Here is a 20,848-nt window from a genome sequence, read left to right on the forward strand (position 1 = left end):
AGTTTTCTTAATAGGGATTTGATAGCTTATGAATTGCCCCACCCTGAGCTGAAAAACGAGGGAAGGGGGCGCCCGGGGGACTCAGTCAGTCAAGCGTCTGACTCTTGATTTCGGCTCAGGTCATGATCTCACGGATTGTGAGTCAGAGCCCCGAGTGGGGTTCTGTGCTGACAGCACAGACCCTGCTTGGGATTCTTGCTCTCCCTCTCTCGCTTCCCCTCCCTTGCTTGCACACTCTGTCTCTCTTAAAATATATAAACTTTTTTTAAAAATTGTAAATGTTTATTTTGCTTTTGTGAGAGACAAAGACAGATCATAAGTAAAGGAGGGGCAGAGAGAGGGAGACACAGAATCTGAAGCAGCTCCAGGCTCTGAGCTGTCAGCACAGAGCCCGATCCGGGACTTGAACTCACGAACCGTGACAGCATGACCTGAGCCGAAGTTGGACATTCAACCGACTGAGCCACCCAGGCCCCCCTAAACTTTTTTTTAAAAAGGAAAAAGAAGGGAAAATCTTTCACAAAAATACAGGAAATGTATGATGCAGCAAATCAGGAGAAATGAAAAAGAAAAGGACATATGACATCACCTTGGAGGCTAAGAATCTCGAGGAAGATTAAGTCAATAGCAAAACTTTAAAGGAACTGTTGAATATTTTGTATTTTTAAATGCTTTCCAATAGTACCAAATAGGCTAATACCTCTTTGGATAACAAACAAAAAATTAGGGGCACCTGGGTGGCTCAGTCAGTTAAGCATCCAACTTTGGCTCAGATCATGATCTCACAGTTCGTAGGTTCGAGCCCCACGTTGGGCTCTGTGCTGACAGCTCAGAGCCTGGAGCCTATTTCGGATTCTGTGTCTCCCTCTCTCTCTGCCCCTCCCCCGCTCTGCCTCTGTCTCTCAAAAACAAATAAACATGTAAAGAACATATACATCCCCCTATTTACTAGAAGTAGAATACACTACCCTGATCCATCACTTCATAGAAGCAGGGGTGGGAATCCTGTGGTTCCCAGTTGTTCACAGGTTTCCTGTCTCACACAAACTTACGCTGCGGCTAGAAGCTGGTCCTTACAGTCACCGGCAAGGTCACGGTTTCCAGGGGAGCCGGCAGCTCCCAGCAACTCAAAGAGCCGCGTGCAGGACAGGCCCACGTCCGCCAGCTGCGTCTCCACTTCCTGCCAGCCCCCAACTCCTCCAGGTTCCGAAACCGGTGTATCTGGGAGCCCAGTGATGAGCTCCTGCAAAAGGCGGTCCTTCACAGGGAAAGAGAAGGTTTGTAATCCATTCAGCGAGGACAGCGGGCACCAGGGAGGCAGCCCGTGCCCGGTCCCACTTACCAAGGATTCTTTTTTTTAATGCTTACTTATTTTTGAGAGACAGAGAACACGAGTGGGGGAGGGGCAGAGAGAGAGAGAGGGAGACACAGAATCGGAAGCAGGCTCCGGGCTCTGAGCTGTCAGCACAGACCCCAACGCGAGGCTCGAACTCATGATCCTCGAGATCGAGACCTGAGCCAAAGTCAGACGCTCAACCGACTGAGCCCACCAGGTGCCGCCCCAGCAAGGGTCCTCATGACTGTGAATCCAAGCTCCTGCCCTGCAGGTATCTGATAACCTAAGCGACCATCCTAGACTTGAGTCTTGACTTGTGTCCACGTGAAGAGACCCCAAAATCAAGGCTCATCCAGGATGCAAGCAGAAGGGACCCATGTGTTAGCTAGTCCCCCGTGGCCCCCACTGGAGCTGGCCTCCTGGCGGCCATGTTCCTGCCATTCTGCTCCCACAGTTAATAGAAGCTGAGCGGTGACTCCCATTAAACAACAAAACGCACACGGACACACGCGCATTCCAGCCCTGCCCTTTCTGAAGAGCGGCAGCACAGGGAAACAATGAAGCAGGTAATCCTGAGACGGAAAGGGGAACGGGATCATAATTTTTTGTGCTCGGTGAGAACAACATGGGTTGAAGGTGACATAATCATCTTACAAAGTGCTCCCCACCCCATAGCCGTCATGAGCACTGGGCAAAGGACAGGACCGTGGGAAGAGCATCTTGGCTCCCAGCTCATGATGCCCAAGGAAACTCCTCTGCCTGTCTCCGCATTTGCAGCTAGGGACGGAACAGGACGGGAAGCCCTGAACCCAGGGAAGCTGAGCGGCATGGTCTGCCAGTTTGGGGTGCTGTTGGGGAAACCAGCTTACTCTCAAGGAGATTTGGGCTGGACGAGTGGCAAGCATCTCCTAGTGTGACCAGACAGCAGGGACGGAATGCAGGGGTGGCCAGGATCCGGGAGGTGGGATCTAACCTTTAAAATAAACCCATTGGACAGGGCGCCTGGGGGGCTCAGTCGGTTAAGCGTCTGACTTCAGCTCAGGTCATGATCTCACAGTTTGTGGGTTCGAGCCCCACGTCGGGCTCTGTGCTGACAGCTCAGAGCCTGGAGCCTGCTTCGGATTCTGTGTCTCCCTCTCTCTGCTGCTTCCCACTCCCACTCAGTCTCTCTCTCTCTCTCTCTCAGAAATAAACAGTAAAAAAAAAACTTTTCTTAATAAAATAAGCCCATTGGTATCCATGGACGAGATCGGACCGTGGCTACTTACAGCATCCTCTGCTGACCTCAGTAGCTTGTTTAAGATGCTGGTCTTGTTGGAGGAGTCCTGGGGACACATCAGCTCCCCAAGGTCCTCCCAGACGCCAGGACACAGGAAAGCCTCCCTCCCAGACAAGCTTGTGTTGAGGCACTTGTCAGTGGTATCCTTCATCAAGAACTGAAAGGTAAAGAGGGGGAGGGGGTGGATTGTCACTTAGAAAAGCTCACACTCACCGTCAAGGGGCTAGGGAACCACAACCAGAAATCTGTAGCAATTGGGGCTCCTGGCTGGGTGGGTCAGAAGAGCACATGACTCTTGATCTCAAGGTTGTGAGTTCAAGCCCCACACTGGGTATACAGATGACTTAAAAAATAAAGTCTTTAGGAGCACGTGGGTGGCTCGGTCAGTTGAGCCTCCAACTTTGGCTCAGGTCATGATCTCACAGTTCATGAGTTCAAGCCCCGTGTCAGGCTGGGTGCTAACAGTTCAGAGACGAGAGCCTGCTTTGGATACTCTCTCCCCTTCTCTCTCTTCCTCTCTACTGTCTGTGCCATTTTTCTCAAAAATAAACATTTAAAAAACAAACAAATAAATGCATAAAATCTTTTAAAAAACAAACAAACACAAGTGCACCTGGGTGGCTTAGTCAGTTAAGCATACGACTCTTCATTTCAGCTCAGGCCATGATCTCACAGTTCGTGAGCTCAAGCCCTGAGTCAGGCTCTGCGCTGACAGCTCTCTCGGGATTCTCTCTCTCCCTCTCTTTCTGCCCCTCCCTCTCTTGCTTTCCAGTCTCTGTCTCAAAATAAATAAAAATTAAAAAACTAAAATTAAAAAAAGAAATCTGCAGCGATCAGAATTTCAAAATAAAACAAAGTTCTTGGAAACGCTGCCTGTTTTGCTAGCACAGCTCACAATAAGGGTGCAGGTAAAGACTGCTGGACCTTCTTGAGTGGTTTTGCCAAAACTGTCCATTCATAAGCCCGTGCAATGCTCTACCTGCTTCAGTTCCCAAAAGAACACGTCCTTTTCCAGTTTCGGCAGGTCAGATCCACCCGGTGTGGAGCCGTTAGCTGATCTCTCCAGGCACCCGAGGACTTCTGTAAGGCCAACAAATGCATGCATCAGCATCTCCTACAGCAGGCTGCTCCAAGCCTGATGCCTACACGGGGCCGTGAATAACACCGACGTCAGCAAGAGTGCGTCTCAGCAGACCGCACACGTTACCAGATGTTTTAGTGTCTCCCAAGGGGGGGACCTGAGAAAACGTATTGTGATACCGTTTCCTGCTTCCCGAAGACGCCCAAGAATGGCGTCAAGGTTATAGCGGATTTTACTCCACAAGCAACATCCGTCCTCATTTCTTCCCTGCCCGTCATGAGACGCGAGAAGCCCCCAGCCCGCCTGGTTCCACTTAGACACCACTGGTCAGTGGACGCTCAAAGAAGGGCTTTCTGGGAAAGAGAAGGAACCCTGGCCAACGTTGGCCAAGGAGCAGGGGAGGGGACACAGTGATGATGCACGCGTGCACTCTGGTCCCTTTCCAGCCTGAGCACCGGGACGTGGGCGTGAGCCATGCGAGGGCATTTCCAGAAGGACACAGTGCTCACTGCGGGTGTGCCACATTCCGAGCACCCCAGGGGCATGTAACACAGGGGCCCCTTCCCTCCAGTCTCCAGAAGGCACCAGGTGCGGTCAAGTCTGCTTCTCCGCCAATCTCACGCTGGCTCCCAGCAGCAGGTGACAAATGACGCCACGCCAGTTTACCTCCGACAAAACGTAAATGCTGGGCTATCGCGTTGCTGACAGCCCCGTGCAGCAGCAGCAGTCTCTTCAGAGCCGGCCACGGGGGCAGGTTTCCAAGAATGTTCTCCAGCTTCTGCAGACACAGTAATCTGGGGGCAAAACAAACAGACAAAAGGAATGAAATAAAAAGGACTAGCCCAGGGGTCCAGACGGGGAAATGAAAGTTCTGCTCACAGGAAAATACCCGCTGCTTCGGGACCCGTCCTCACAGTCCAAAACCCCCAGTTCACCACAGGTGCACAGAGCAGGCTTTCGACAGGCTGAGTCGGGGGATTGAATATGGATTAAACATTCTATTTACCCCAAACAGGAAGGTCTAAGAGTTGGAATAAAGCAGCAGGTGAGATTTAAAAGCATTTGCCTGGGAGCGCCTGGGGGGGCTCAGTCGGTTAAGCGTCCAACTTCAGCTCAGATCGTGATCCCACTGGATCGAGCCCTGCAATGGGTTCTGCGCTGACAGTGTGGAGCCTACCTGAGATTCTCTCTCGCTCTCTCCCTGTCCCTCCCCTGCTCATGCAGTTCCTGAGCTCGAGGTCACTGCCGTCAGTGCAGAGCCTGCTTCGGATCCTCTGCCCCCGTGTCTCTCTGCCCCTCCCCATCCCCTCTCTCAAAGATAAATAAACATTAAAAAGAAATCATAAAAAATAAAAGCACCTGCCCTGAAGCGTCCAGTTATCAGGCACAGGAAAATATTTTAAAAAGTGTCAGAACATCAAGATGCGAGTGGTGGGTGCAGGCCCATCAAAGGCGAGCTAGCAGCAGCTGTCAGATTCTCGAAGGTCCAAGGAGGACACCCAGCCAGGCAGCTGGGTGCCTGCGGCCGGGGGTGGGGCAGGGGGGCTAGGCAAGGGGGAGTCCCCTCTGCAGACACAGGAGCAGCCCAGCCGGCCAGCGGCGAGGCCACGTTCCTGGGAAGGCCGGGAGCTGGGGGGCCGGGCGGGGGGAGGCGTGTGCGGCCCCCACCCAGCCTCAGGGGCTCCCTGTCGCGCAAGGAGGATGGATGGCTTACTCGGGAAGAGGGGAAAACATCGCAGAGGAGCTGCTGGAAAGGGTCTGAAATGATAGGAGCCAAGATTGCAAAGGAATGTGGGAGCGAAGAGCCAGACTGGGGGGCTGTCTCATGGTGAGGGAGGGGGCATGGGCCCCAGCGGGTGGACACGGACCCCCACGCATCTATGCAAGCACCCAGAATCCTCCGTGGGCTGGAAGGAGAGACCCAGACGCTGCCAGGGGCACCCATGCTGGGAGCCGGGGCCGAAGCGCAGGGTCAGGTAGCACGTGGCCCCGCGCGGCCACGCCTCTGCATCTCATCGTCCTGGGGCAGGCGGTCGGGGCAGGAGCACACCTGCCTGCAAAGCCATGCATCCCCGGTGCCCAGGAGGGGGCCAAAGGCCGGTGCACAGCACGGGACGGTGACGGGATCTGAGCCACGGACGCTCACGGGTGACACCGCCACTGTGGGGCTCACGTCTACATCCCAGGAAACAACCCGCTACAGACACACAGATTCACAAGACACAGTGGGACCTAGGAGGCCTGTAGGAAACTCCATGGGCCTGTAAAAGGCAGGGCGGAGGGGTGGGGGGGTGAGTGCAGGAGAGAGAAGCAGATGCTGGGTGGGGTGTCAGGGCCGGCGCTTGTGAGAAGCCACTAAGCGGGCCGTGTTCTCACCACGGGGTCTCCCTGCCCCTGCTCCCTGCCGGGTCTGCTGCAGCCATCCTCGCGGGCCGAGCCTTCCTTAGAGGTGAAGCACAGGGCCCCTGGGGGTCCCACGTGAAGCCTGCAGCAGACCCAGAGCTTGACAACCAGAGAGGCGCCACCAGGGTGGGGAGCTGGAGACCCGGAGGCCAGCAGTGCGAGGGCCACAGACAGCGGAGGAGGAGGGGAGGCTGGTCCAGCGCACACAGCAGCTGGTTCGCACCCGAGTGGGGGCAGGGAAAGCGCGGGCTGTCCACACCTGGTCCTCTGAGGGGTGCAGTCCCTAACGTCACCGATCCCAGAAGGAGGTGAGAGCCAGAGTCTCCTGGGGCTCTCTGTCCCCTGGAGAAAGTGCCAGAGCCGTGGGGGGGCTGCAGGGCTGCTGGACTGACCTGCTCCGTTGCGAGGACTGGGACAATCTCTAAGGTAAAACAGGAAAGCAGAGCTTTGAAAGCAAGGTCCTGCCCCCTAACGGGGTTCCAGAAAAAGCAAGGAGGGTGGGAAACGTGTCCAGTTATGCACGCGCGTGTCACGTAGGTCATGAGAACACGACAGGGCCCCGTGCCATCCTGATCACACAGTCTTCCCTTCCTGAGGCACAGGAGCCAGAGTCTCAAAGACCTTCATTTTGAAATGAACGCTTTTGAGATCATTTTGAGAAGCCTTTTGTTCTCTTCCAAGGTGAGTCCACACAGGAGTGTCACCAGGTCAAGTTACCGCAGAGGACACGACCCGCAGAGGACACGACCCACTGAAGAAAAGTGTCCCGTGTTGCAACAGAACCGACCATCTGTGAGTCAATTCCGCTGATATCAAAAACGAAGAAGCCAAAGGTCTACCTTTATTTAGCCGTTTCGAACATATTTCTGGATCTTACACAAACATGTCAACAATACCAAATTTTAAAGAGCCACGAAAACAGTGCTTTACACGAAAGGACCTCTAAAATGTCTTTGCTCATTTTTTTAATGTTTATTATTTATTTTGAGAGAAAGAGAAAGAGTGCGAGCGCGGGAGGGGCAGAGAGAGAGGGAGACACAGAATCTGAAGCAGGCTCCAGGCTCTGAGCTGCCAGCAGAGCCCGATGTGGGGCTCGAACCCATGAACCATGAGATCATGACCTGAGCCAAAGTTGAACACTTAACCAACTGAGCGACACAGGCACCCCTTGCTCATTTTTTAACAAATGTCAAAGACATAACACCTGATATCCAGACACCTTCTGCAACACGTCCCTACCTGGATGGTTTTCTGCATCTGAACAGACCCATGGGATAAGTACAAATAACTCGGATGGTCCACTATACAAGCCTTGCATCTCCCAGCTGCTAATGGGAAATTCACCGTGGAGCTGTGGTTTTACGGAATCCTTTGTCACTATCTCACTGTGCACTCATTAACACTCAGGGTCACTAGCCTAACGAGTAATCAAACAGGAAGGTATGTCTTACATCTTAGGAGATGTATGGTTGCTGCTGGGTCCATCCGCTCCCAAACTGTCACTCAGGATGAGAAGGAGAGTGTGCAGGGCTTCTAGCACCTTCCGTGGCTCACTGTCTTCCACAAACCGATTACTGAGAGCCTCCAGACTGTGGGCAGCCCCTTCGAGCACGTTCTGAAGCAGGCTGCCTTTTTGCCACTGATCGAACACCTTCATGTTGAGAAACGAAAGCACTTATTATTAACAATAATGCATTAGAAATGATAGCATGTGTGTGAGAAGTATTAACAGCCTTCAAGAGGACAGACAGCCCATTTTTATGAGGTGGGCAGATTGGAATGTCTGTGAATTGCCTTACAATTTCATTTCTATTCAGAAATGAAACAGGACAAATCGCCTTCGATGGGTTTGTCATTGAGATGCCGTTTGTCCTTCCCTCACCTGCTGCCATTTTTCTTTTTTTTTTAATATTTTTATTTATTTATTTTTATTTTTTTTAAATATTTTTATTTATTTCTAGGAGAGAGAGAGAGAGAGAGAGAGAGACAGTGTGAGCAGGGGAGGGTCAGAGAGAGAGGGAGTCACAGACTGAAACAGGCTCCAGGCTCTGAGCTGGCAGTCAGCACAGAGCCCGACGCGGGGCTCGAACCCACGAACCGCGAGATCATGACCTGAGCGAAAGTCGGACGCTCAACCGACTAAGCCACCCAGGCGCCCCACCTGCTGCCATTTTTCAAAAGAGAAGGCAAAAACACACGTTTTGCTGAACAGGTGACAGATGCCCTAAGAGCAAAAAGGACATGTGTGAAATACGTGTCACAGCAGAAATACGTCACCATCCTTGACAATTCCGTCGCAATGAACACAAGGTCACTGAGTACCGTTCTGCATCACGGCCTCGGGGATGACGATACTACAGGCGATTGGTACTGTGGTGCGTCATCAACGTGAGGCCGACAGAGACGCTCAAGCCCACGTCACAAGGTGTGGGGGAAAGCGTCAGGAACACTGATGCGTGCTAAAGGACCCTTCACTAGCCACGGGGGCAGGCCACCCAGACAACATGCAGAGTGAACGTGTCCCCCTGTCCGTGCTGGTGCTGGTCAGCCCGACGCTGTCCTTTGGCTATTTCAGTACCAGCTACACTGAGTGCCACCCAGTGGATCATCACACCTACATTTCTGTAACGATCTGTCTGCTATTGGAGACTTCGACCCTTGTCAGTAACATGCATTAAGAAAAAAATAGTTAAAATACGTGTCCTTTGAGGAAGAGGTAATGTAATGTGGGGTAAAGCAAATGGAGGTTGATTGGCACCCAGGCTCTGCTTCACACCGTACCCACGGCTCCCCGAAAAGCACCACACCCGGAGCTCATCAGGCCTGGGGTGGGGAAAGCGAGAGGATCTGCGGGCTTAAGGCTTCAGTTAGCGAGAGCAACGAGCTGCATAGACCGGCTGTGTGGGCTCTGTGGCCGTGGCTGCAATGCTCTGTCCACACTTACGCCTCGTATTACCTGCCCCACCAATTGAAACCAGGTACTAAAAATGAAGGGGCGCCGGGGAGGTTCAGTCACTTAAGTGCCCGACTTCAGCTCAGGGCATGATCTTGAGGTTCATGAGTTCGAGCCCTGCATCGGGCTCTGTGCTGACAGCTCAGCGCCTGGAGCCTGCTTCAGATTCTCTGTCTCCCTCTCTCTCTGCCCCTCCCCCCCGCTTGCACTCTGTCTCTCTTCTCTCAAAAATAAACATAAAAACAAAAAAGACAAATACTAAAAATAAATAAAATGGAACAGTGAGAGATGAGGAAGGAAAGGGATGCATTCGGGCACCCCGGGGGGGGCTCATGGCGGCACGGCACCTGCTTGTAGACTTGCGGCCAGCTGACCGCGTGCACCAGGTAGTCGGTGGCTGCTGACCAGCAGGGGTGACAGTCTCCAGGGTGGGCCTCTTTGCCAGCTTCGTCCTCAGAGGTTCGGGACAAGACAGAACACACCATCCGCTCCAAGGTCCCATCTGTGGGGATCTGGCAACAATATGAAATACATTTACAGGTCTGCTTTTTTCCAGAATATTCCCTTCTCAGGATAACACCACCGCCTTGCCAAAGGACAATCTCTGGACTTTGCATGACAGGAGAAGCTAACGGGCTGATAGTGTCCCTTATATTGTTGGCATGGAGGGAAGCCTTTGGAATTCTGTTTTTCACGATCGTCCACAAACAGTAGGAACAGCGGTGTCTCGGGGTCCAGGACACAGGTCGAGGACTCACACATCGCTCGTTTGTATTCTCCCCAGGGGCCAGCCCAGTGCAGCTGACACTGTGGACTGCCACAGCCACTTTGCTGGAAACATTTCCTCTTCTGAACAATTCAAACTCCAGTTCTGGGTCAGAAACAGTGTGACATTTTGGAATCCTGTTTCCTTTATTTCTATAAATGAACTTCTGGGGTGTTTTCTATTTATTTTGAGGGGCAGAGAGAGGGAGAGAGAGAATCCCAAGCAGGCTCCATGCTATCAGCACAGAGCCTGATGGGGAGCTCAATCCTAGGAACCGGGAGATCGTGACCTGAGCCGAGATCAAGAGTCAGACGCTCATCCAACTGAGACCCCAGGGCGTTCCATAAACAAACTCCTACGTGCAGTTTCTGCAATGTCGCTCTGTAAAAGTACTTACATGTATGGGAACGAACCACATTCCCGTTACACAAATCTACAATAACCGTGGGGTCATGTGGCAACAATGAAGAAACATCAAAGCCCTGGCGCGCCTGGGGGCTCCCATCAGTTGAGTGTCCAACTCTTGGTTTCAGCTTAGGTCATGCTCTCAGTCATGAGATCGAGCCTCTCACCCTGTTCTGCTCTGACAATGAGGAACCTGCTTGGGATTCTCTCTCTCTCTCCTTTCTCTATGCCCCTCCCCTCCCTCGCACCAATGCACCTATCACAGGTCACCCTGGAGAGGGGACATGAGAGTTTCACAGGGTTGGGAGAGGTGATCAGGCTGTGTTATCGGTGAAGAGTGGTGAAAGGAAGGGAGAAAGAGCCCTCTGTTCCGGGGGCAGCATAAACAGTGGCCCAGAGTGGTGGTGCCCGCAATCATTCGGGCCAGGGGAGGACCCGGGAAGCCATCAGGATGCTGGCTAGTGAGGGGCCTCACGTGGGGTGGGAGGCAGGGTGATGGTCCCCCCCAAGGTGCTCACATGCTAATCTGGGAAACTGTGAATAGGTTAAGCGTGGCAGGAGAGAGTGGTGTGGGCAGGTGGTCTTAAGGTTGCTGACCAGCAGACTTGGAAATGAGATCACCCCGGATTATCCAAGGAGCCCCATGAAATCACGGGGCTCCTTCAATGTGGGAGGGGAAAACATTCGAGCCAGAGCTGATACATCCTGGGAAAAACTCAGCCCCCTATTGCCGGTCTGGAGGAGGGGCCCAGAGCCACAGAGCACAAAGGCTTCTAGAAGCCGGAAAGGCAAGGTAACAACACTAGGGGACACAGATTTGAGCTCAGGGAGACCCGTCTCGAACTTCTGACTCACAGAGCCACATGGTAATGAATTTGTGTCGTGCTGGGCAATAGTGTTGGTGATAATTTGCAGCCACGGGAGATTCCTACCTGTGACATCTGCTCTGTGCTCTCCCCCGACCATTTTCCTTATAATTCTAATCTCAAAATTCTTGCCTTTCTTTTTTTTTAATTAATTTATTTTGAGAGAGAGAGAGCGTGCGCATGCACGTGAACACTCAATGAGCCAAGGAAAGGCAGAAAGAGAGAGAGAGGAGCAGAGAGAGAGAGAGGGAGAAAGAGAATCCCAAGCAGGCTCTTCGCAGAGCCTGACACGGGGCTCAAGCTCACAAACCGTGAGGTCACGACCTGAGCCGAAATCAAGAATCAGACACTTAAGCCCCTGAGCCACCCAGGCGCCCCTCAAAACGCTTGCCCTTCTAAGGTAAAGGTTTTATGTATTTGATGAGGAAACAGGGTCGTGACATATGGACATAACGGGGGTAGAGTCAGCCACCGGGGCTTTCCTATGCCGTCTCCAACGGCGCCCATGAAAGACGCCAAAGGGCACAACTCCAAGTCCCACCAGAGGGAGAAGCTTCATGGAATTGTACCGGATGTGAGAGGGGAAGAGAACACCGCGTCTCCTGGCCAAGCCTATGACCCGCCAGGCAGAAGGAATTTTCCAAACCGCTGGACCCATGTCCGGCAGCGGCTGAACCTGGCTGAGGCCCCCGTGTCTCCCCCAGGTTCACCCTCAGACCTGGGACCCAAAAGTGAAAGGCAACCGTCTGCTCACCAACAGTACCTCCGTGTCAATGTAAAAAGCACCACGAGGAAAGTGTTGGGTCGTGGGAACTCAGAAAAGTGAGCAAAACCCACCGCCCTGAGCACAGACCAGGACTCTAACTGGAGGGCGAAGGTCTTGTCCCAACGTTCAGTGCCTCAACCGTGACCTGGGAGAGGCCTTCACCCCGGGGGTCTCCGTGCAGGAAACGGAGATGGGGGTACAGTTCTCAGATCCTGCACCACGCAGGGAAGTCCCCGCACACGCAGAAGTGACGAAAGGGAGCCAGGCCGGTGGAGTCCCTCCCAGAACACAGTGTGGAAAGGGAGGCCCCATATCTGGTGCACCCAAGGGGCCTGTGGCCCATAGCCCCTGCTGTCCAGTGACGGGCTTCCCAGCCTGGAGAGCGGTCCTCTCCGGGCCCCTCACTCCCATCCGGACCCCCAGCGCTGCCCCTCGTCTCCAGAACCTCGCTCCCTCGCCCGGCCTGGCTTCTCCCCAGCTAGTACCAAGAGCGAGAATCACTTCCTTGTACGGTCACACCTTGGTTTACGAGCCTAATTCATTCTGGAAACACATTTGTCATACAAAGCGCTCGTATATCAAATCGAATTTCAAGAGCCAGCGGCTGGCTTGGTTGTGATCATGTGACACTAGGCGTCATGTACTTGAGTTGCAAGACGTCGCTTGTTTATCAAGCGAAAATTTGTTAGGAATGTTTGCTCGTCTTGCAGAACACTTGCAGAACACTTTATGTGCAATCCAAGGTTTTACTGAATTTCCAAACTGCCTTGGGGGCTGGGATAAAATGACACAGTAAGAGGAAGGGACACTTCCAGCAGGGGCCTGCCAGGACCACACAGCGCCGACGTGCACAGGGGACTCTCCGTGCTCCCATCCATCCCACCCCCCACCCGCCTGGGAGCACTCCCAAAGGAGCACTCTCACGGACAGGCATCCAGCGTGCGTACCTCGTGTAGTTCAGCTGAGTAATTCAGGATTTGTTCTGCATGAAAGTCGTCAAAACCAAATCGGGACTTCAGGTCAGCCTGGACCTTCCGTGGATCCCACACCAGCTTCTTCAGAGACAGGGTGTATCCTAACTCTGCAAGACAGCCAATGATTTATACGGTCAATTGTTTCCACATTGGGACACACGTCTGGCGTGATTCAGAAAACGACCCCTTGTGCATGTCTACAAGAAAAATAAAGAAAGAGGGGGCGCCTGGGTGGCTTAGTCGGTTGAGCGTCCGACTTTCGCTTAGGTCATGATCTCGCAGTTCGTGGGTTCGAGCCCCGCGTCGGGCTCTGTGCTGACTGCCAGCTCGGAGCCTGGAGCCTGTTTCAGTCTGTGACTCCCTCTCTCTCTGACCCTCCCCTGCTCACGCTGTCTCTCTCTCTCTCTCTCCCTCTCCTAGAAATAAATAAAACATTTAAAAAAAAAAAAGAAAAAAAAAGAAAGAGAAAGGCGATGCAGACAGGCAGGGCGGAGAAGCCCACAGAAGCCAGCGCTGGAGGCTCTGGCAGCTCACTGGGACGGCACGTGCTCCTGGTATCAATGATCACAGAGTTTCCAGAGCAAACAGGACAACCTATCTCAAGAACTTCATGAAACTCAAATCACTGAGCTCTGTAATTTCACTCCTAAACATCTATCTCCAGAAACCTGATTGGATGCATGAAGAAAAGGTGGTATACAACAATGGTACTTACTGCATTGCTTTTATACTGATTAAATACTAAAAACCAGCTAAGCATCTAGCATGAGAGAAAAGTTTAAATTACGGTATATTCATAGCATAAAATACTGCAGTCTTTTTTATTAATTTTATTTTGAGAAAGAGAAACTGCACATGCATGCATGTGCTCATGAGTGGTGGAGTGGCAGAGAGGGGGGATGGAAAAGCCCAAGCAGGCTCCACACCTTCAGCACAGAGCCCGACATGGGGCTCAAACTCAAAAACCATGAGATCATGACCTGAGCAGAAATCCAGAGTCAGCCGCCTAACTGACTGAGCCCCCCAGGCACCCCATTACAGCTGCCTTTAAAACCACGTTTTAAAAAACTATTTAAGGCCATAGACGGCAGTTCCCTTAACAGAGTTAATCAAGATATAAAACTCATTTGGGGGTCACTTGGGTGGCTCAGTTCCCTGAGTGTCCGACTTCAGCTCAAGTCATGATCTCACGGTTCGTGAGTTTGAGCCCCACGTTGGGCTCTATGATGACAGCCCAAAGCCCACTTCAAATCCTCTGTCCCCCTCTCTCTCTGACCCTCCCCCACTTTCACTCTCTCAAAAATAAATAAACATTTAAATAAAACCTCATTATATACCCAAATAACCTAGCAACGCCACGTGGAAATGGCACGCCCAAAATATAATTCTGAGACCTGCCCCTCCGAGGTTTGACATTATTTCTGTGAGTGGGGCCCAGCGACTGCAAACATAAAAAACTTCTAAGTTCCAAGGTGAGCCTTCACTTGAAATCCAGGCAGCAAGACTATTTCAGACCATGATCAGCAGGTGTCTGCTGAGTGTCCACATGTGCAGAGGACCACAAAACCATCCTCACCTGCGTGACCTCTCGGGGTCCTTACGTTAATGCCGTGGGTCTACAGAAAAGGCACAGTCCTGCCACTTACAGAAAAGGCCCAGCTGCAGGGAACGTTAGGAAGGTGTTGAAGAATGACAGACCCCAGGAGTCCAAGACTCATCGCTCTCATTCTGGCTGTCTTTGCATAAAGGGGTCAAAGTCTGGTTCTGAGATTTTTAAGGTAGCATTTGTGTATCGAAGGCATTTCCCTCATCAGACGAGTTGTCCACAGCACACCTGGCAGGTGCAGTAATTATCCTCTTTGGGGGGAGAAGGAAACAGCTATCCAGAGTCCCTCAAGGTCCCGCAGCTAAATTTAGTCATTACTCAAACCCAGATCTGATCCCCAACCCTAGGTTGTAACCACTAATCCCTATGGCTCTCAGTGTATCAGAATTACTCATAGAATTTCAAAAAGGAGGGGAACACAGTGACACCAGTCACTGATGGGTATAAAACTATAACATCACTCTAGAAAGTGAAAGGCATTTGGGTTCTGAAACCCACTGTTGAATGCAGAGCTCAGATCATGTGAATTAACGACTTTAATGAGTAACATGTCCGGGTCCTTGGCCCCAAGTCACTGACAGGGCCACGTCCCTTCCCCCTTCAACTTTTGTGATCTGCTCCTGAGGCAAAGGGATTTTTCTCAGAATGAGGACAATTTTTAGTTGCCTTGAGGGGTTCAATAATAGGGCTCCTCAGTTCCGACTCACTGGCAATTGATAGAAAATTGCTTCTTTTCATTAGATTCTTAGCCACACTTTTGGGGCCAGTTGTGTGGTGAACCCGATGTTGAAATTTGGATCATGTACAAAAACTTGAGCTGATGAGTCTGTTACGAGTGAGATCTCGGGAGAGGCTGTGGTGAGGTTATTTTGTGGGTCACCCCCCACACTCCTGGGTTTGGTTCTGAGTGGAAAGACTAGTGGTTTCGGCTACAATCAACTACGGGAGAAGCAATTCACACATTAACGACTTCTCTTTCCTCTTGCAGAGCCACAGAGAAGCGCTCCTGTGGCGACAGGGAACCTCCCTGTGCTGAGTCACCAGCAGCAGAAGGAACCCGGTGTGACTGGGGTGATGGAGGGTGTCATATTAGGCTGTTCCAAGGAGCCAGAAAAATCTGGAAGGGATAGGAATCTGTGTGTAACCACCTCATTACATAGGTCAGGAGACAGTCTCCAAGAGTCAGGAGCAGACAGACAGAAGAGGACCCTGGGCTCCTGGCCCCCAGGCCTGCCTGCTCCCACCCTACCCCTCATATCTGCACCAGCAATATCTTCGCATGAGGCACATCTAACTGTTGCTCCAGAGTTCTTCTGTGATCTGGCCCGGGATCTCTTTCTGGATCACCTCCTGCCATCACCCACTACCCCAGGAACACTGAATGTCAAACACATGGGGCCCCTGCAAGACCAAGAGCTTCACATACAGTTCTTCCTGGCCATGCTTCCTTGTGTCATTGATGAACTAGAACTCATCCTTCCAAACTTCTCCTTGATGCTTTTCCTGAGAGTGATGCCAGATCCCTACCCTTTGGGCTTTCACTGATGCATCTCTCTATTGTACTAAACATGACTTCCCTGAGAGCAAGAACCATGTATTATTCAGTTTTTTATTCCCACTCATAGAACAGTGTTTGGTTCATAGAACAAACTCAATAAGCATTTACTGAAGGAGAGGATGGATGGATGGATGGATGGATGGATGGATGGATGGATAGACCATCGACGCGGAGCTCGAAGCCACGAACCGTGAGATCATGACCTAAGCGAAAGTCGGACACTTAACCGACTAAGCCACCCAGGTGCCCCTCATTCAATCATTTTTCAAACAGCATTTCAGCTCCGTGGTGGCTGTCGATGCAGGTCACTAAGGAAAACACTTGAAATTCCGCACGCGCTCTCAGGGGCACTTACCCGGGGTGGGCCCTCCACGCTCCTGCAGGAATGTCAGCGTCGAAATGGTCACATTAAGCAGCATTTCAGAAACCGTGGAAAAAGTGTGGTTGAGGGGCAACCAGTCTAAATCTTCCAAAGTCACTAAGGAACTGGAACGAAAATACAACCAAAGCGACGTGAGCGGCGGGCTCAGCAAACCAGGCTGCACAGGCTCACATTTGCCTGCCAGCCAGCCTCCAGTCCTTTGCGGGATATGGCCGACCACCAACACACAGGCATTCACCGTGGCTTCAAACGCCACTCTACACTCCCTGGGTGGGGGACTAATGGTCACCTGGCAAAGCCAGCCAGGGTCCAAAGTACTGTCATCTCGGCAAAGAAATGGGCGGGCAGGCTGGCTCCTTCAAGTTCAGATCATCGGTTTAAAACTTGGAGGTGGCCTCCTAGAATGCCTTGTACCCCAATCCTCCCTTCTGAGCCCGTGGGTCTGAGTATGTCACAAGAACAATCAGTGGTTGCTGACCGGTTTCACAGAACGAGGGGCTTCAGGGAACCTGCATATAAATATCCTAATTTTATTCTTTAAATATCAATATTTTATAATGTAATAGTATTAAGTATAATTACAAATATACTTAATGATATTAAGTATAATTACAAATAATTAAGCTTGGGGGAGCCTGGGTGGCTCAGTCGGTTAAGCATCCGACTTCGGCTCAGGTCATGATCTCACGGTTCCTGAGTTCGAGCCCTGTGTTGGGCTCTGTGCTGACAGCTCAGAGCCTGGAGCCTGTTTCGGATTCTGTGTGTGTCTCTCTCTCTGCCCTTCCCCACTCACACTCTGTCTCTTTCAAAAATAAAATTTTTAAAAATTTAAAAATATTTTTTAAAAAATTTTTAATTAAGCTTGTAAATTAGAAATTTACTCAGCTGAAGTCAGAACATGTCTAAATTTTAGCAACAAGAGACCAATAGTACATAAGCTGTAACTGAAACATTATTTTCCCGTAGCTCTTCCTTAAGGAACTCTATCCTTGTATGATGAAGGATATGCCAGGATGACCAGATACATCGTTAACAGCCGATACCACGTGCAAATACATATTTCTAATAATGCAGATTTTCTTCCTTTTTTAAGAACGGTGGTTGTTTTCTGTGCGTTTCTTTAATCGTTGAAGTATAATGAACATACTTCGTGAGATTTTCTTGGTGTTATGTCACGGAAGCAAAACAGTGGAGTGAAATTAATGCAGGCGCTGACAGAGCTCAACTGCACTCAGCAATAACCTCTAAGTTCAATTCCGCCTCTCTCCAAAGAGCCCACTCACTGTCCGTGCCCGCACACTCAGGGCTGAGAGCAAGGATGTGTGTGGAAACACGCCCACTGCATTCACGTATAAAAATTAGAAATCAAACCAACAAACTATCAATATATGCTCCATTGTCCTACATCAACAAACGGGCCTGGGGGGCTCAGTCGGTTAGGCATCCGACTCTCGATCCCAGCTCAGGTCATGATCTCATGGTTTGTGGGATCAAGCCCCCTTTGGGCTCTGTGCCAGCAGTACAGAAGCTGCTTGAGATTCTCTCTCTTCCCTCTCTCTCTGCCTCTCCCCTGCTTGTACTCTCTCTCAAAATAAACATCAAAAAAAAAAGTAAAAAAAAGAAATTCGTTAAAATTATTATATTCATGTCACAACTCTGATAGTGAAAACCTTTAAAAAAACACAAAAGTCCGGTTATAAATTATCAAAAAAGAAAATAATGGAAATATCTTACCAAAATGGAAAATTAAAATAGCAACCATTAAAAATATTCATTTAAGGGGCACCTGGGTGGCTCAGTAGGTTAAGCGACCAACTTCGGCTCAGGTCATGATTTCACCACTTGTGGGTTCGAGCCCCGCATCGGGCTCTGTGCTGACAGCTCAGAGCCTGGAGCCTGCTTCGGATTCTGTCTCCCTCTCTCTCTGACCCTCCTGTACTCACGCTCTGTCTCTCTCTCAAAAATGAATAAAAGTTAAAAAAAAAAAACTTAAGAAAAATATTCATTTGAGGGGCACCTGGGTGGTTCGGTCGGTTAAGCATCCAACTTCGGCTCAGGTCATGATCTCACGGTTCGTGGGTTCGAGCCCCGCGTTGGGTGGTTCGGTCGGTTAAGCATCCAACTTCGGCTCAGGTCATGATCTCACGGTTCGTGGGTTCGAGCCCCGCGTCGGGCTCTGTGCTGACAGCTCGGAGCCTGGAGCCTGCTTCGGATTCTGTGTCTCCCTCTCTGTCCCTCCCCTGCTCATGCTCTGTCTCTTTCTCTCTCTCTCAAAAATAAATTAACGTTAAAACAATTTTTTAAAACAATCATTTAAAGGGGCACTTGGTTGGCTCAGTCGGTGGAGCGTGTGACTCTTGACCTTGAGGCTGTGGTTCAAGGCCCACATTGAGTGTGGAGATTACTTACAGATAAAAATCTTTAAATAATAATAATAATAATTTTAAAAATGATCATTTGAAGACTTCAGGAATACAGGAAATGTTAAGGATGTAATGTCACATTGCTTCCATCAGGGGCAGTGGGCTCTGGACAACAGTACTGCAATCGTATAAAATATTTACACGGGTACACAAGGAACTCACAGGGGGACTCGAGAGTCCCAGCCAGTTCAGGGTGCCACGATTCTGGATTTTTTTTCTTGCATCAAATAAGAGATGCACCCAGAGATATAGACTCCCCTATGAAAAAAGTGAGGAGAAAAAGCACCAACACCCTATTGTTAGTTACCGCTTTCTCTTGCACTTACTTCAGAGCTGCCTGGAGCAGGCGTCTGCCCCCACGGATGCGGTCTTCGACGCCAGTGTCGCGTGCGTACAGACTCGGCAGCAAAAGCAGAAAATCCCAGATGTAGGGCTGCTGGTGGAGCTTTTCCAACTTCGAGATCACGTCCTCGGTCTTATTGAGGTCCATCTGATGGAAAACAATACCAAGACCATCCCTCCTGCGTGTTGTTAATATTCACAACAGTTGGGCTGGGTTGGCTGCTGGGAACGCTGGCCAAAGAGACTCATGCCTGGTATGGAACAGACAAGATTAGAAAGTCTGTCCGTCGGGTTGGGATTTTAAATAGTGTGAAAATAGGAGCGTCTGGGTGGCTCAGGCAGTTAAGCGTCCGACTTCGGCTCAGGTCATGGTCTCACGGTTCGTGGGTTCGAGCCCCGTGTTGGGCTCTGTGCTGACAGCTCAGAGCCTGGAGCTGCTTCACATTCTGTGTCTCCCTCTATCTCCGCCCCTCTCCCACTCACGCTGTCTCTCTCTCCTTCAAAAACAAACATTAAGAAAAAAAAAGAACATAGAAAAAGAAGTATTCGAAAAATAAAATAAAAACTCATGCTTTGAACTTAACCACTATGTCTCTGGAGACTAAGTTTCAAACTTTTGTTAAAATACTTACCGCTAACAAACCAGAGCCATGAGAAGAATCTACGATAAAAGAGATTTCAGATATTAATTCAATAAGCAATCGGAGACCATTTGCCGAGCACCTAATTTAGTTCTCGAATCAAGTCACGTAACACAAACCACAGCCCCAAACACGAGGACATTCAGACTGAAGGATAAGTCTGAAGGAAACGGTCACTTTGGACTTCGAAGCAAGAGAGTATTAAACAGATGCCCAGAAAAGGATTTAACTGGTAAAGTAAATCCCAATACTTTGCCAAACAAGTATTTATTATGCTAGCAGTCTCTGATGCCACAGGCATGTCAAGCCTCAGGACAGGACAGAGCGGGAAGGGAAAAAGGAAATACTTGAAGAAGGCAAGAAGAGTGAATGAAGTTCATGGCTCTTTGGGTTATACAGGGACTCACACTGGGACATGATAGGAAATATACAGATTCGCCTTTGCCCTCGGTTCTAACACTGGATTTCTGGGCTGATGGTCTTGGTCCCCAGTTCCTGACAGGTGAGCTCGTAAGACTCTGGGGATTTCTAGAATGGTAAGAGTGTCTTTTGTGTGCTGATGACATGCCTGGGAGCTGGGGCCCCCAGATTCGGTCAGGATGGGGGCTGCCCTCCCTGAAGGACTGTCCTAGATTTCGGGGAGGGGAGGGGGATGGAGACTGAGCTAATCCCCAATGGCCAGTGAGCTCACCAGTTACACCAGTTACACCAACCCTAATGGAACCACCATAAAACCCTCCAGTGACGGGGTTGGGAGTGCTTCTGGCTGGTGAGGGGGGGCACACACCCCAACTCAACAGGGACAGAAGAACCTTCCGGACCTGGCCCCGAGTTCCTCTTCCTCTGTCTGTCCCTCTGTACCCTTTATTATATCTTTTACAATAAATCAGTGAGTGTCTCTCGGAGTTCTGCGGACGACTCCAGCAAATTAATCAAACCCGAGGAGGGGTCATGGGGACCTTGGGGATGTAGGTTAATGTAGGTTAATCGTACAAAAGTGTGATTTGCAAGGGGAGTCAGAACCGGGGCTGGAGAGGACAGAACCCCCCCCCCCCCCCCCCCCCCCC

At 50.7% G+C, this 20,848-nt stretch overlaps 1 protein-coding gene across 1 annotated transcript in view; it reads right to left on the bottom strand.

Annotated features, from left to right (window-relative positions):
* Nucleotides 1-20,848, bottom strand: part of ABCA13 (ATP binding cassette subfamily A member 13) — a 329,169-nt gene that overhangs the window by 267,444 nt on the left and 40,877 nt on the right. The window contains exons 5-14 of the mRNA XM_077781120.1: nucleotides 19,773-19,801; nucleotides 19,125-19,288; nucleotides 16,349-16,479; nucleotides 12,803-12,936; nucleotides 9,400-9,564; nucleotides 7,551-7,750; nucleotides 4,363-4,490; nucleotides 3,595-3,695; nucleotides 2,605-2,772; nucleotides 1,053-1,258 (exon numbers count right to left, since the gene is read on the bottom strand). Coding sequence (XP_077637246.1) covers nucleotides 1,053-1,258; nucleotides 2,605-2,772; nucleotides 3,595-3,695; nucleotides 4,363-4,490; nucleotides 7,551-7,750; nucleotides 9,400-9,564; nucleotides 12,803-12,936; nucleotides 16,349-16,479; nucleotides 19,125-19,288; nucleotides 19,773-19,801 — 1,426 coding nt within the window. The remainder of the gene's footprint in view (nucleotides 1-1,052; nucleotides 1,259-2,604; nucleotides 2,773-3,594; nucleotides 3,696-4,362; nucleotides 4,491-7,550; nucleotides 7,751-9,399; nucleotides 9,565-12,802; nucleotides 12,937-16,348; nucleotides 16,480-19,124; nucleotides 19,289-19,772; nucleotides 19,802-20,848) is intronic.

This window comes from Crocuta crocuta, unplaced genomic scaffold, assembly GCF_008692635.1.
Source record: "Crocuta crocuta isolate KB4526 unplaced genomic scaffold, BGI_CrCroc_1.0 scaffold108, whole genome shotgun sequence".
Classification (NCBI taxonomy): domain Eukaryota; kingdom Metazoa; phylum Chordata; class Mammalia; order Carnivora; family Hyaenidae; genus Crocuta; species Crocuta crocuta.